The sequence below is a fragment of the Gallus gallus genome, chromosome Z (genome assembly GCF_016699485.2).
Source record: "Gallus gallus isolate bGalGal1 chromosome Z, bGalGal1.mat.broiler.GRCg7b, whole genome shotgun sequence".
Classification (NCBI taxonomy): Eukaryota; Metazoa; Chordata; class Aves; order Galliformes; family Phasianidae; genus Gallus; species Gallus gallus.
This window is the reverse complement of record NC_052572.1, coordinates 19,474,355-19,491,074: the sequence shown is the minus strand read 5'-3', so window position 1 is coordinate 19,491,074 and position 16,720 is coordinate 19,474,355. Positions and strand designations below refer to the sequence as shown.

Here is a 16,720-nt window from a genome sequence, read left to right as displayed (position 1 = left end):
TCTGGCAGACATGGGGAGCCTGACAATCAGTGAAGACTGAGGCAAAGCACTCATTGAGTACCTCAGCTTTTTCTATGTCTGAGGAAGCCAGCTCTCCATTACCTTTGATCAGAGGGGGAGCACTCTCTTTGGCCTGTCTCTTCCTGCTTGTGTACCTGTAGAACCCTTCTTGTTATCTTTTACATCCCTTGCCAAGGTCAGCTCCGCCTGTGCCTTGGCCTTCCTAATCCTGTCTCTACACATGCAGACAGCAGTCCTGTATTCCTCCCAGGCTACACAACCCTGCTTCCACTTCCTGTACATTTCCCCCTTTTCACGCAGTTTAAGCTGCAGGTCCTTGCACAGCCACAACGGTCACCGGCCTCCCCTGCTCAACTTCTGCTGGGGGATGGAGAGCCATCTCAGAAGGGTGTCCTTAAAGAGCTGCCAGCTCTGTTCTGTACCCATGCCCTTAAGGACAGTTTCCCAGGGAATCCCACCCAGAAGTTCCTTGAGCAGCCAAAATTTTGCTCTCCTGAAGTTCAGGGTCCTGACTCTTGCTTTTTGCCAGGTCTGCATTCTTCAAGATCATAAACTCCACCAGGGCATGGTCACTGTGGCCCAGGCTGCCTCCAATCTTAGCCTGTCTAATGCTCTCCTCTGCATTGGTGAGCACCGGGTCCAGTAAGGCTTCGCCTCGGGTCAGGTAGATCAGTTTTGTTCAATATGTGGACTGAGGACTTGTAGTGAACCCAGTGGATTTTAAGTATAATTCTGATGTGAATACACCACCAATTCTCTTTATCCTTCCTCTTAACATTATGAATGAAAGGCAGTCTAAGCCTGCACTCACTGTGGACTACAAGAAACAATGTTACCTCTTCTTCTTTCTGTTCCTATGTGAAAACTAGTATTTAGAAGTGATGTATTGTTTTTTTTTTTTCCTGTGCATGGTGTATTTTAAGGAGAACTTTGTAGGAAAATGTGAATGCCATGTCTTAAAGTAGGTTCTTAAAGCTGTAAATGTTAAATTTACACTTGATGGAACCTAAGAAAACATAATGTATATGTTATTTATAATTATATACCATTGTATAAGTTTAATGGTGTGCATTTACGATAGAAAATGATTATATTGGATCATCTAGGAATATGTTTAAGGAGGTAATTCCTGAACCAATTCTAGTTTTGGTGATAGTTTGGCTACTCAGTGTATATCTGGCATGTAACCTTTGCAGATTCTGCCTCCAAGAGCTAGATTTCTGATTTATAGTTATTATTAAGGAGAGTATGAAATTTAATGAACAGGAAGAAGTGATTCTCTTGATACATACCAGTAACAGCAGATGTCAAGAGCTGTGTTAGCATCATGAAGCTTACTTTTTGAATTTTACCAGATTAATGAAGAAATAGAATTGTCCTTTTTATGTAAAGTTACTTCCTGTATTTTTAATTAAGAACTAACAACATAAACTTTTGCTTTACAGGTGAACTATGGCAAAGTCAGTAATGAAAGTAGAAAAGGACTCAAATTCAGCGTCTCCTGTGGCTGTAGTCCAGAGTTTGCCTTCGTCCCATATAAAAGTACCATTGCTGTTTATACAATTTTCTCAGGAGAATTGATAACTATGCTTCGAGGTCATTATAATACTGTTGACTGCTGTGTATTTCAACCTAACTTTCAGGTAAGTAAAGTATTGATGACAACTCTGAAGTATTTAAGCAGGAAATTTTTTACTGAGAAGGTGATGAGGCCCTGGCACAGCTGCCCAGAAAAGCTGTGGATGCCACATCCCTGGAGGTGTTCAGGGCCAGGCTGGGGCCCTGAGCAGCCTGATCTGGTGGGTGGCCATGCTGTCCACAGCACGGGGGCTGGAACTCAATGATCTTTAAGGTACCTTCCAACCAAAGCCATTCTATGATTGCCAAACCATATGCACAAAAAGAGAGATTTTCAGAGAAGTACTTTAATCAAAGAGCTTGACAAAACAGATAGTTCTGTGGCCTGTGTGCCAAGTGAAAAGTTTGGTGAAATTCTTCTGATATTGCTTTGTATGTTGGGTTCCTTCAGCTACTCATTTTCTTTCACGCAGGTTACTTTTCAATATACTTAGAATAATTTTTGTCATTGTATTGTCATTAATAAATCCTTTGCATTTAGGCTTTTTCCTGTTTTCTCTAAGAGTGAAGATGAGGCATTTGCCTTTCTTTGAAACAGCTAAGAAAAATCACAGTAGGAAAGAATACACCTTCTTGTAGTGCATTGAAATGAAGCGTGCTAGTATTGCTTGTAGTACTGAGCAACCTCTCAAGTACATGGCTAGAATAATCTTGCTCAAATACTTATAACCATCAGTGGATCTATAAACAGTTTAGATAAACTTGCTGAGAACATGATGAGCTTACTAAATTAATCCGAGCGTGTTTCTCCTAAGAAATAGCATAGCGTTACAAGGATTTGTGGCTTCAGCAGACTTTTTTCCTTGCACGCTTTTCCTTTCCTGCTATGGTATATTATTCCCACATCATTAAAGACTTAGGAGACACAAAGCCTAATTTGTCATATGATATTTTACAACAAATTGTCCTCATGGTTTATGCTGGTGTGGCAATGTAGAGATAGTGTGGACTTTAAGTCTGTTATATACTTGACTTCAGGTGTTGAGCACAGCAACTTATGTTCCAGCTCCTCTCTAGTCTTATGTTTCTAAAATATCCAGCAGAAATATTTGAGTCAGAAAGGGCAATTATTATCTTTTTGTGACTCATTTACAGGTGAAAAGTGTAGCTAATGGCCAACATCTTTCTTACTTTTTAGGACATCTGAAATTGGTGTGCACTGTATAGTTTCTACAGTTTCCACCTAATACTGGATCTCTGTCTTCCTCAGCATTTTCTTCATATTAATATTCTTTCAAGCTTTTTTGCTATCTTTAAACTTTTTGAATGATTTTTCATACCCACTGCTAAGTCTGATCTTCAATTTTTCTTAATATTTTTTCTATCTTAAATTTCTCATTGATATTAATAGTTGTCAGTCCTTTACTTTCTTCATATTTATTAGCTGTATTTTAATCACTAACCTTGTTGAAACCCATAACTGACAGAGGCACTAAAAGGAACTTCTGCTTTACACCAATTTTCTGAGATGAGAAGTGTCTTCTGTTTGTTCAGAACCATGTAAAAAATGTGACCCCAGACACCCATGCAGCTGTGTGGAATCCATGGTGTTACTCTTTGTCTGTTCTTATTAGGTCCAAATTAATTAGCAGGTTTGCGTTTGAGATACTGTGGGGAGCAGTCTCCACAGAGTGGTATGAGATTTAGTTAATGTATGTATATGTCCCTTTTGAGATCTTGGGAATAGAGCCATAAAATCCATATTATTGTTGGCCTAAATTTTTCTTACGTAAATCTCTCTGTGAAGTTAATAAGATGTTAGTCTGCTTGAGTAATAAGAACTGTAGAATTTGGCTTATGAAAAGACTCATTAATCTTATAAGAGGTTGGTAATTTCAAGGGTGGTGTGGAAAAGGAAATACTCATTGTGAAATCTTTAAGATGCTGTTTACTGTTGAACTGAATATGCTGGATATGATTTTGTGACGTTAACTGCTTAAAATAGTCTACGTAAACAAACAAGACCTACGTTTTCCTTTCAGAAAAAGAAATGAAATTAAGCCCCACACACAAATAACATGTCATAAAATATTGGCCACACCTCAGGAGCTAGTGTTGTTTGAAATTAGAGCTACTTCTATTTTTCAGGAAATGCCAATGACACCAGCAAAGGAATTTGGCAAATACAGTTGTAGGCAACACGTAAAGATAACTAAAATTTAGGTTAGGTCTTATCTACTATCTTTCCTCAGGGTTTGAAAGCATAATATAGAAGTATTATACTATACTGTAACATAAACAATTCAGGAGCCTTACCCATTGTCTCTTCTTTTGACTGACTTTACGTGTGAGTCACCATTTGAGGCTGTAATAATTAATTGTAAATGTTAGTCCAGTGCAGTGTATTAACTGAACATCTTGCAATCCCAGGATAAAAGAAATGGAACAAATATTAATAAAGATTAAGTCGAAGTATGCTGATGCGCCATTCCATTCTTTACAAGGAGGAACTTGGGGTTGTGAGGAGTTGCTTGTTTTAAAGCTCATATGATATTCCGTATCCTGCGAGAGACAGGATGCTTGAGTAGAGTACTGCTGACAGGATGAAGTGAGGCTTGACCCAGGCCTTGGTGTAACTTAGATCTGTCATCTTCTTTTAGGCAAGATAATTAGAATGTTTATCTGTCATAAAACTATAAATTCTAATCTTGCATGTCATTTATGCATGAGTAACTGGGAGCAGTTTTATGGAAGTAGAGAGCTTATAAAAAAAGGTGGACTGACTTTTTACATAGATAGGACAAGGAGAAATGGCTTTAAGCTAAAAGAGTGGAGATGTAGGTTAGATATTTGGAAGAATTTCTTTACTCAGAGGGCAGTGAAGCACTGGTACAGGCTGTCCAGAGAAGCTGTGGGTGCCCCCTCCCTGGAGGTGTTCAAGGCGAGGTTGGATGGGGCCCTGGATAGTCTGAGCTGGTCTGCCCATTGCAGGGGGTTGGAACTGGGTGAGCTTTAAGGTCTCTTCCAACCCAAGTCCTTCTTTGATACTTTGAGAAGTGTATCAGTTCACTTTAAAAAGATTACCCACCAAAGTGGGTATCTATTCCTCTAAGTGTCTATTAAGCATTAAGTTTTTGCACCATCAGTGTATTTCATGTGGTTCTAGAATCACATATACATAATACAGAAGGAGACTTTCTGCAAAGGTGGATCTGTAATAATTTATTGAACTTACATTGAATCAATTTATTATAATTATGCGCATATGCACAGTTACCAGTTTAAGTTAGCACATTTAGAGACTTTTTTACAGTCAGCTTGCATACAAAAAAAAATTACTTTGTATGTCTCACTTGTGCAGTTTAAATAAATGGGCAATATTTGAGTGTTGTCAGATATTTTATATAAGAAGCAGGAATATGTTTCAAGATTTAAGGCATATGAGAGTATATGCCTTCATATTGGTTCACTTGGAAAAGAGAAGTATTATTATTGCAAAATTTACTGTGAAGTTTGTGCGTTATTTCTCATTAACAAAATATCCTCAGCTTAAAATGGCAGACAAGTCTATATTTCCTTAATAACTACCTAAGAAAATGAAGCTGTATTTGACTGTTAACTGTTCAGTGTGGAGGCTGTTTGCTTCCATGTGTTTGCAGGATGCCTTGCACAATGGAATCTCAGTTCTTAGTCATTACCATAATAAATAAGGCTATTTATATTAAAAATAATAAATCAGTCTTTCTGATCTCTGTCTTCCCAGCAGGATACAGGTTTCAAATAGTTCTTTATTTGTTCTTTTCCTTTACCCCAGGCATACTAAAACTATGTTTACTTAGTATTTCTTTACTCCATACTTAGGCTCTCTTCTAACTTGTGTCTGAGTAGATGATTGTAGCCTGACTCATATTTTTTAATTATTTTTTCCCCCTTTTTCTTTCTTGCATCTCCATTGACAATCTTTTAAGCTTTCTGATTTTTAAAATACATGTATCTTCAGGACACATGAAAGAGGGAAGAAGAAAAGTGCTTTTAGGCAATGAAGTATATTTAAATATGAGTAGTAGTATTTTGGTGAGTAGTCTGGGGAAAATACATAAACATTCTTTTTTGTTTAGCATAGTTTTTAAAAATACTGTTTATCAAGATTATATAATAAACTAGAAATAATGTATTTGTCTGTATTTAAAAATAAATATTTCATGCACTTTTTTTCCCCAACATCATTTACTATGTAGAATATTTGTGTATGAGTCATTTTTACTTGTTTTCTTACAGGAACTTTATAGTGGTAGCAGAGATTGCAATATCCTTGCATGGATACCAGCTCTTCGAGAGCCTGTTCTTGATGATGTTTCGGAGAAGGTAATTAATATTTTATCAGTTTGAACTGTGCTTTTTTACAGCTGTTATGCTTGGGTGGGAAATAGTTACATATGAAATAATTGTTCCATTATCAGAATTTTTACCAGCTGCTGATTTAGAGGATAATCACTTATTGTTTCTGTACAGTCTTCTAGTTGCTGTGAGGTTTTGAGAGGGCTTTTTCTTTCCTGGTCACGTATAACCATTTTGTAGACTTCTAGCATCACATTTCATTAAAAGTAGCATTTGTCATTTGGCTCTCAGTCTTACAATTTCCACTTCAGGTTCCTTACTTCCACATCAAGTATTACAAAAAAAAAAAAAAAAAAAAGACTTTAAACAGGCAAACTTTAATATCTGGAGGAAGACATTTGGGCTGTTCCAGGGGAGATTCATGAATAACAATGTTTTCCAAGGAAGTACGTTTTTCCTCTTGATATTAGAACTGGGCTATAAAAATAACAGTGAACAGTTTGAGATGGGGAGAAAATTCCAGATTTTGAGGAACTGAGGAACAGAGTCTGTCAAACTGTACTCATGTTAAAGAAATCAATACTCTACTGTGTCTTTTATTGCTCATTTTGCTACATTTTTGCTCACAGCATACAAAAATTTCAGTTTTAAAATTTCTGAAATGTTTCATTTGGGGGAATGATCAGAGTTGAAGCAGTTTTGTAATGTTTGCTTCATTTAGAAGCATGGCTTATTTCAAAACTATCCTACATTTTAGCAAATATTTAAAAGTAGCTTCAGAAGTTGGATAACCTAAAGCGAAAATGTGCTCAACTGACCAGAGGTGAAAATTTTTGCTTTAGCTAACAATTTTGCTGTGATTGAATTATTTTTTTCTCTGTGCAAAACAAAACAGCAACAGCAGCAACAACAACAACAAAACATTGCTTGCCCAGCTGTGGCTGTAACTTCTGTTTGAAGTTTGATATTATGGAAGTGTGTTCTTAAACTGCAGCTGCTGTTTGCAAAGTTTGTAAATTAGCACTGTCTCTGAATGAAGCAGTTCTGCTCCGTGTCTCTCTGACACTAGTTACTACTCCTTCTCACATGCTAGAACAGACATTGAATTTCCTCTACGGCCAAAATCAGAAGCCAGGATGGAAATAAACAAGGAAAACTGCTTTACCCAGAGTCAGAACTATGATTCAGTGCAACACATGGCTGCACAAACTCTCAAGCTGAAGTGAGAGCTAGTTTTTAGATGCATACAAAGGCCAAAATTACTTGAGGCTGTACTACTAGGTTATGCTAGGCCAGTGAATTTCTGACTTAAAAACTAGTGACACAAAACAAACACAGTAATATCTGTGTGTCATAATTTAAATTCAGATATATGTAAATTTTCCAGCCAGTGGTCCAGATCCTTTGGCTGAAGTGGAAATTAAACACAGTACTGTTTCTTCTTATAGTTAGTCTTGTCTCCGTTGTCTTGTCTCTAATCAGCAGAATGGCCAAAGTGTTTAAAAAAATCCATTACCCATGATAGAGACAAGATAGTCTGCAGATAGATAGTAATTTCAGAAATGCCCTTAGCACTGAACTTACTTGATTTGATTTTTAATTAAGCCAACCACTGAGAGAATTTTTGTTTTCTTTAGCCTCTGCGTCGGCAGCACATAAATCCAGCATATGAAGATGCGTGGAGCAGCAGTGATGATGAAGACTGAATTTCAATTATATGCTGATATAAAATTGACATTCAGGCACTGCAATCAAGGACTTTATCTGCAGAAGTGGATATTGGTAGATTTATTGTGATGGGATTCCTGATACTGTTCTGTTAAAGCACAGTCAGAAACAAGATTCTAATTCTTTCTTGTCTTTTTTTTTTTAAGAAAGTTCACTGTTACCTTTACATCCAAAGATATACTTTTTATACTTTTTTTTTAAATACTTTCCTTTACCCATTGGTCTTCTTTATTCAGTATTGAACAACTGATAAAGGAAAATTAAAATCCCTTGGGACCAGTCAGCAGTGCATTGTTTGTGGCATCACTAATACATAGGGAGGTAATCTCTTCATTGCAGAGTGATGATACAGAGGATTTTGCCTTCAGAAGGACGTGCTCAGGGATACTTTTATACAGTGTCTAGATGGAGGAGACAGGGTCCATTTTCAACTGCTTATGTACTTTGCGAGCTAACAGAATTTTGCAAAAGTTTCTCTATAAATGCAGTCTTCACTTCAGAAAGAGGCATAGCTGGGATAATTAATTCAAGTATTTGTATGGTGACCCCATCAACTACTATCTTAATCTGTACTATAAAATTAAGAATAGAGGCTAGGGTTTCATTAGAGTTTTTATTGCTGCTGTTAAGAGGTTTTTAAGATCAGCCTTCTACAAATAACTCCCACATCCCTAGCCAACTTGGAGAATTCCTGGACAGAAACAGACATTATGTACAGTGCAAGGCAAAGAAAGGATCATGTTTCAAGTTAGACACAGAAAACATAGTCCTTCAAAACTGCTTTCTTCTGAATTTGTAGTCCTAAAGCTGGTCTCTTTTGGAAAGGAGGAGTTGTGTGGAATCACTGTCTAATCTCAGTCACTAGCTTTTGCCCGAGACACGGCGTAATCACCAATCGGGGACTTGAATTAGATCAGACAGAAATGCAGTTTATTCAGGAAAAAAAAAAACCTTTCCAAACCAGAAGTAATACTAGGACAACAAACTCAGACAGAAGGAAAAAAATGTTGTATATGTAAATGAAAGAAAATAAGTTAATCTTTTTATAATGTGTGTTGTTAGTATGATTATTGTGCATATTATAATTCACTGTCCTTTTGTATTTAATATTTATACAAGGTAATAACTGGTCAATTTCTGTATCAATCCAGAAGACAGCAGTGTAGAATAAGGCAAATTGAGGAGTGCTGATGTCAGGGAAATGTTATAACTAAACAAGTTTGATATGTAATGTGAGTTTGCTGGTGGAGACAAAAAATTTAGCTTGCCGTGTTAAATCGATAACTGTAAAGTGGAAAACTTCCAAGAGTTTCAGATTAAGTTAGTTCGAGGACCATGCCACCACTTTCTGAGACTAGATAAGTGAATTTTCTACTTCTTAAAAAAATGAACATTTTCATTACAGTGGTGGCTGTTCCATCTAAGAGTGGAAAACTTAGAGAATATATTTGAAGCAAAATTACATGTTTTGATTTTTCTTTTAAAAAATATGTGCTATTAAAGCGACCTTTATGTGTGTTACAATTGTGCTTATAATTTGTATATGCCAACTGCAGTTCATGTATTTGGTACTTGGATTTCTGAAATGTTGCTCGATACATCATAGCAGAGCTAGTTAGCAAAGAATAAATTCATTATTTTTTCAAACAGTTTTCAGTTGTCTGTAACATGACCACAGATTATGTTGAATTCAGAGAAGAAATAACCCACAAAAATGCATATTCAATCAAACAAGCAAGACGTCAGTCCTGTGGTGATCTTGTAATGGTGTATAGAATCAGAGAGATATAGAAGTCTTAATTTAATTAAGAAGGTAAACTGCAGAGCAAAACCCATAAATGAGTGTTATATTATATTTTGTTGCTGTTTGTTTTTTGGTTTTGAATGGCCTTCCTCTCTCAAAGTTCCCTTTCATAAGTTTGCAAGTTTCTTCAGGTTTGTTGTTTTCTCATAAGGTGTTCAGATGCAAACATGACAAGCCTGGTAAGGAAGCTACCATACCCTGTTCTAGAAGTATTGTGCTGCTGATACAAGAGAGTGCAGAAGTGCTCTGCTGTTCCCCCGTGTCCCACCAACTACAGCCAGCAACTACAGCTGCTATGTGTTAGCCAACTTACAATTAAACAGTTGTGGTAAAAGATAAGAACAATCAGAAATCTTCTGGCCATCCTTTTTGGACCAATAGCTCTGCTTATCAGCACCAAAATGCATTTCTTGGGCCTAATATGGTATAACACAGTTGTCTTAATGTGGACAACTGTGTATTTTTCCAATTATCCAAATGCTTTCTGAGGCCTTGTATCTGTGACTATAGTCTGAAAAACACATCCATTTAATTTTAATGTTTTGCTTCCTACTCCTCACTTTCTTGTGCTGTGAGTACATAGTTGTTGAGATTGGAAGGGATTCTGACAATCACCTGTATCACTACTTACAAGCCTCCAATGGGACACTTAGTCACTAATAGCAAGCCTCTGGGCATGGCATTTCACCTGTTCTGCAGTCTTATCTAGTCTGCACTTTGTCAGCTTGCTTGTAAGGGTGTTTTGAAAGAGTGTCAAAAGTCTTATTGAAGTCAAGGTAAATGTAACCAACAACCAACTGCTCCCCCTCATCTGCTAAGTTACATGTCATAGGAGGCTGGAAAGCTGGTCAGTCATGATTTCCCCATCATATACCCATGCTGACTGCTCCCAAACACTTTCTTGTTCTTCACGTGTCTGGAAATGGCTTCCAGGGCTATTTAAATTAGATTAACAGGAATGGAGCTGAGGTTGACTGGCCTGTACTTTGCCCTTCCTGAAGACAGGTGTGACCTTCCAGTTCTCAGAAACCTCTCTAGTTTCTCATGACCTTTCCAAGATAACTGGGATTGTCTTTGCAACATCAGCCAGCTCCCTTAGCAGCAGTGGGTGCATCCAGTCAACCACCATGGACTTGTGTAAGTATTCCCTAACTAGTTCTTTTAGTTGCAGACTTTTGATTCATTTCACAGGCTTGAGATTGCTAAAGGCCAGTCTAACCAGTAAAGACAGTGCCAAAGAAGTGCTTTGTACCACTTTACCATGTTCTTTGTCTCCATTTCACCTGCTGCATTTTCAAGGGCCCACACTCTCCCTAATCTCCCTTTTGCTGCTAATGTACCCATAAAAGGTTTTTTTTACATTCACGTTCATTTCCAGATTTCATCCCAGATGAGCTTTGGTTTCTTAAACTCATTCATGCATGCTTAGACTGGTTTGTTTTTTTTTTTAAATTTTCTTCCATGCTTCCACTTCTTGCATGCTTCTTTTTTGCATTTTGAGTTTTGTCAGGTTCTTGTTTTTCGACTATGCAGATATCCTTCCACCTTTGCTTTTCTGCAAGATGGGATGAACAATGCTTGAACTTGGAGGAGGTGATCCTTGATAACAAACCAGCTCTCCTGCATTCTTCTCACTCCTGGGCCAAATTCCATGAGAATATTCCTAATAAAATCTTGAGTAAGAACCTATTTGAAAATGTGGAAATTCTTCATACAAAAGAGGTGATTCTCCCACAACATTTAGTATTGGTGCAGCCTCACCTTGAATACTGGATGCAGCTTTGGGCTTCACAATGTAGAATGGATGTTACGATTCTTGAATGTGTCTAAAGGGGGACAACAAAGCTGGTGACAAAGCTTGAAGCCATGTCCTGCAAGGAAAGGCTGAGGGCACTCAGGTGGCCCAGTGTGGAGAACAGGAGGCTGAGAGGTGACTTCACTGCTCCCTGCAGCTCCCTGAGGAGGGGAGGCAGAGGGAGGTGCCGGGCTCTGCTGCTGGGGGCCAAGGGCAGGATGGGAATGGCACAGAGTTGCTAGGGGAGGGTTGGGCAAGGTGTTAGGAAACATCTCTGTGCTGTGAGGTGTCAGATCCTGGCACAGGCTGCTCGAAGAGGTGGCTGAGCCCTGTGCTGTCAGTGTTCAAGAGGTGTTGCGCATTACCCTCAGTCATGTTCTGTAAGCTCTGTTTAGCCCTGAAGTGGTCAGGCAGCTGAACTTGGTGATGACTATAGATCTCTTTCAACTGTTCTGTTCCGTTCCATTCCATTCCATTCCATTCCATGCCATGCCATGCCATGCCATGCCATGCCATGCCATGCCATGCCATGCCATGCCATGCCATGCCATGCCATGCCATGCCATCCCACTCCACTCCACTCCACTCCACTCCACCCCACCCCATCCCATCCCATCCCATCCCATCCCATCCCATCCCATTCCATTCCATTCCATTCCATACCATTCCATTCCATTCCATTCCATTCCATCCTCCTATGCTCTTACAGGGTTCGTTTTCATATTGTTGGAGTATAACTTTTTGCATCATAACAGTTTTGCATAAGCTGTACCATGAATGCAATGTGGGATTCAGCTCAGGAAGAGGTGGGCTGGGGATTATCTGCCCAAGTATTTCTCTACTCACATTCCTGTCAGGCTAGTGTTTGAAGTTGTCCCAGACAGCTAAAAATAGGATTTTTTTTTTTTTTTTTGCCTCAGGGGTTTATTATTCCTATTAGGAGTTATTATCTTCTGCATAGGAATCTTCCCAAATTATCTTCTGCCATCAGTTGATGATATTCTCACTCTTAACTGTTGTCCTCTGGTGGAAGGAGAGGTGTTTCTGGTGAAGGAAATAAGAAGCATCTCTTTCTCATCTGGGAAAGAATCCAGGCCCATTCTGCAATTGAGTCGCTGCAAACTTTCCATGTAATGACAGTAGCCAGTAGGTGATATTAGTTTCCACGTTTTTAAACCACGTGGCACTATGCAGCATCTCAAACATCGGTTGCTGCGAATACTCTGCTGGAATGTCTACGACAGGATTCTAGATGTAGTGAATATATTATTTGTTTTCCAGATTTTTTTTTTTTAAATGTCCTGACTAAATCTGAATTTCCCCCTTTTTAATAAATAGTTTGTTTCCATGCTAATATATTTTTATGCTATTTGAGCTCTTTCAGAGTCAGAAATGCAGGATGTGTAGGCTTATTTGTACTTCCTGTGTCAACCAGAAAAAACTCCAAACATCTTAAGATCCAGTTGGGTGTTAGAAGGAGCACTGTTTTCATGTTGAAATAAAGTCATGCACTTGAGAGGCAGCTGGCTGATAGCTGAATGCCAAGCTCCTGTTAAAAACAGTGAAACGGTTTAGAGTTTGAAGAGAGTTCGTGCTGAGCTGGAGAGCACTCCATCACAGTAGTGAGTGCTGGGACTGAGCAGTCAAACTGTGTTAGAACACATACAGGAATGTTTGCACCCTGTAAGGCCATTTGTGGAATTTACTACTGCTTCGAAGACTTGCTTTGCCTGCCAAGGAAGTTGGGAAGAGTTTTATTTCAGTTTGATACAGAAGGTACAGAAGAGGGGGAAAAAAAAATTTCTCACAAGAGATCAAAGAACTTAGTTTCCCTTTTAGCCTAGGGAAACAATGGAGGTGGGAGCCAGTCTGAGCCGGCTGAGCGTAAGAAAAGGCTCCTTCAGCCTGAGTGAAAGCTGAGCTCTGCAGAGGCAGTCAGGTAAGGCGCCTTGATTATTCATGTCTATGATTATGATGCTTGCAAAGAGTCAGGCATCAAGACAAATATAGTTAACTCTCAAATACTGGGAAACAACAACAAACAACAGATAAACACTACTGCCTTTCCCCCTTTCTCTATGCCAAATATATATATGCTCTTATACAAGTACTCACAAGAACAGGTGTAGGGATTTTGCTGTTTGGATTTACAATCAAGCCACATTTCTACTGCACAAGACACCCTTCTTTTAGTAACGAATAAGTTCCTCACATATTCAGCCAGCTTATTCTGGGCCCTAAGACCCCTGACATCACAAAGCTGAAAAATTATTAAATCTGGGGACATTAACAGAACTGTCTTTTTCCCCTTATGTTTAACTTTGTGTTAGAGTCCTTATCCTACCCTATATGGCTATATATACATGTTATGCATATGCATTTCATATATACATATACATATGTGGTGTATGTATATATGTGTGACATAAATGCCACTACTTTGGCACCATGGGAGAAAAGTTCTTGATTGTTACCTAATTTTTAACACAGGTAAATATCTACTGCATACAGATGGGAATTGTAAGCTCTCTGCTGAATACTGGGCTAGGTTCTGTCATGATGAGTCACGGCATCACAGGATCACAGAACTGCAGGGGTTGGAAGAGAACTCTGTTATCACCAAACCCGACCTCCTGCTAAAACCCTACAGCAGGTTGCACAGGAAAGTGTTCAGACAGGTTTTGAGTATCTCCAGAGAAGGAGAATCTAAAACTTCTCCTGGCAGCTTCTTCCAGTGCTCTGTCACTCTCAGAATAAAAAGCTTTTTCTCATGCTCTTATGGAACTTCCTGCATTCCAGTCTGTGCTCACTGCCCCTTGTCCAGTCGCTGTGCACCACTGAAAAGAGCCTGACCCCATTCACCTGACTCCTGCCCTTTAGGTATTTGTATGGATCGATAAGATCTCTCCTCAAACTTCTCTTCCCCAGGCTGAACAGCCTTTCTTCACATGGGAGATGCTCCAGGCCCCTCATTGTCTTTGTGGCCCTCCACTGGACTCTCTCCAGAAGTTCCATGTCTGTCTTGTACTGGGGAGCCCAGAACAATGAACATGTAAGCTGAGCATTAGTACCAATAAAGTCTGAGGTAGTCAAGTAATGGGCTTATTGGTTAAGACATGAAAAATGTGCTGCTATAACATGCAACACATAGAAACTAACATGGTTATAGTAGTCCACAAAGAGAGTGAGTCTGAGTATTTGCTGTGTTCGTGCCCCTTAGATGTGTGCTGAGGTTTTGACACTTAAGAGACATTCTTCAAGGCAGTGTATTGGTTTCAATGGAGAGCAGTTAAATGCTTATAACATCCAACTAATCAAAAACACGTAAAACGTATCATTGAAGTCTTTTGGTGTGGTCAAAGATGAGTTATGTAATGGACATGCCTTCTTCCCTCCTCCCCTTGTTTTTGTTTTCTTTTAGTCTATTTTATGAAGATAATGGGAATGGAGGATAAATAGGTATGACTGAGTGGCCAGGAATTCAGGCAGGTGCATAACTGCTGTCTGCAGCTTCATCCCTCCAAACCATATCCATGTGCCATATGGTCAGCCATACCCACCAGTCCACATACCTGCCCAGATGACAGCTGGCCAATGCCATCTACAACACTGGCAGTGCACAGGCACCCCTAACACAGCCAAATTCCACTAAGCCTAAGAGACGAGAATAAATGTTTGAGACAATAAAAGAAGAGCTTTCTATTTACATATGAAACGCCATTTTAATTGCATAGGCACACAGAGTTGTTCTTAGTTTTCATTTTGTTACCATATGATTTAAAGTTAAGGAAAAAGAGCAAAAATTGATATTTTGGGTTATGCATTATCTTTGCGCTAAGTGGATTCGTGCAGAATTCTGGAAGAGCTGAGGCTGACCAGGCCCTCCAGGTCCATCTGGCCCAACTGCTGCTCCAGCTGGAACACCCAGAGAAGGGTGCCCAGGCCCATGTCCAGGTGGCTTTTGGACATCTCCAAGGAGGAGACCCCACAACCTCTGGGCAGCCTATGCCAGTGCTCCATTACCTGGACAGCACAGAAGTGCTCCTGGTGCTCAGAGGGATCCTCCGGTGTTCCAATTTATGCCCACTGCCTCTTGTCCTGGCACTGGGTGCCACTGACAGAGCCCGGCTCTGTCCTTCCTCTTGGAAACCACAACCTGCCTTCAGGTATTTATGGACATTGGTGAGATCCCCCCATAAGTCTCCTTTTCTCCAGCCTGAACAGCCCCAGTTCTCCCAGCTTCTCATAGGAGACTGTTCCCATCCCAGTGCACTCCAAACTCTACGAATCCGCACTTTTCTCTGTGGGACTGAGCAGCACCGGTGATCCCAAAGAGGTTTTGTAGTAAATTTCCTCATGCCAAATTGGAGATTAACATCAGCAGCTTAAATCAGTCCAACCAGTTATTTTTACAGCCGTATGTTTGTAATCTGCAGTAACATGTTTAAGCATGAGTGGGGTAATCAACTCGGCAACAAAAATAATACGCCTTTGTAACATGCAGAATAGAGCAATACGGGGGGCAGAGAGAAGGGGGGCTGCTAAGGGTTTTTAACTGTTTTCAGTGGTGGCTTTAAAGATACAAAGCATTTTACTTTTCTACTGACTGCAAAGCATTTATTTGACAGGATATTTGCGCTGTATCAGTTACAGGTCTCAGCATCCTTGTTTTGCATTAGTTGTAATAAGACTTTAAAGCAAAAGTCTCAGCCTCCAGTGGCATCGCTTAAATATTCCAAAGCAATTTGTAATCAGATTTTTAGAAAAGTTAGATCCAAAAAGTGAAACGATAATAGATGAAGGAAGATGTTATGCTCTTGCTGGAAATCACTGGGAAGAACAGACTCAAATTGGTATCCAGCCAGTTCCATTTGTATTTAAAACTCGAAGTTGACTCATAATCCTCTCTGCTCGTAGCTCAGGGTGGCCTCTGAAGGAACCGTAGCTATTATTGCTTGTCCACAGTGTGTAACTTTTATCCACAAAAATGTACCTCAGTCTGCATGGTGATACTTTAATCTGTCGCTGCTATTTTAAGACAGAGGAGGGAAAAAAAAAAGAAGAGAGGAAGAGAGAGAGAGAGAGAGAGAGGCAGATATTAAAGGGAATCCTTCCTTCCTTCCTTCTAGTGCAGTGTATGCATTTTCTGCTGGCAGCAGCATTACCCAGGCATGTTAACTTTGCCTCTCACGAGCAGCCCGACTCACGTACCCCACATGGTGCCGCACAGCTCACCTGTGTGGAGCTCCATGCTGCAGGGCTGGGCTGTCTGCCTTGCTACTGCATTAGCATGCTTCTTTCGTGCTCTCTATCAAAACAGCACAGCGAGCGCAGCTGTGGGGAGCTCATGTTTGTTGTAATTAAGGATACACCAAAGAGGAGGTGTAGGGTAAGAATCCTGAGTTCCCATGTTTTCTGGCAGTCAGTAGGGAGTGTCTCGCATTGCTCAATAGTTA

General features: G+C 39.6%; 1 protein-coding gene across 2 annotated transcripts in view; it reads left to right on the top strand.

Moving 5' to 3' along the window:
* ERCC8 (ERCC excision repair 8, CSA ubiquitin ligase complex subunit) overlaps positions 1-9,312 on the top strand; it is a 39,366-nt gene extending 30,054 nt beyond the window's left edge. For both annotated transcript variants that reach the window (XM_424742.8, XM_046905800.1), the window contains 3 exons: positions 1,467-1,664; positions 5,878-5,964; positions 7,575-9,312. In XM_424742.8, the coding sequence (XP_424742.1) occupies positions 1,467-1,664; positions 5,878-5,964; positions 7,575-7,643 (354 nt within the window). In that variant the 3' untranslated portion in view covers positions 7,644-9,312. The remainder of the gene's footprint in view (positions 1-1,466; positions 1,665-5,877; positions 5,965-7,574) is intronic.
* The last annotated feature ends 7,408 nt before the right edge of the window (positions 9,313-16,720 follow it).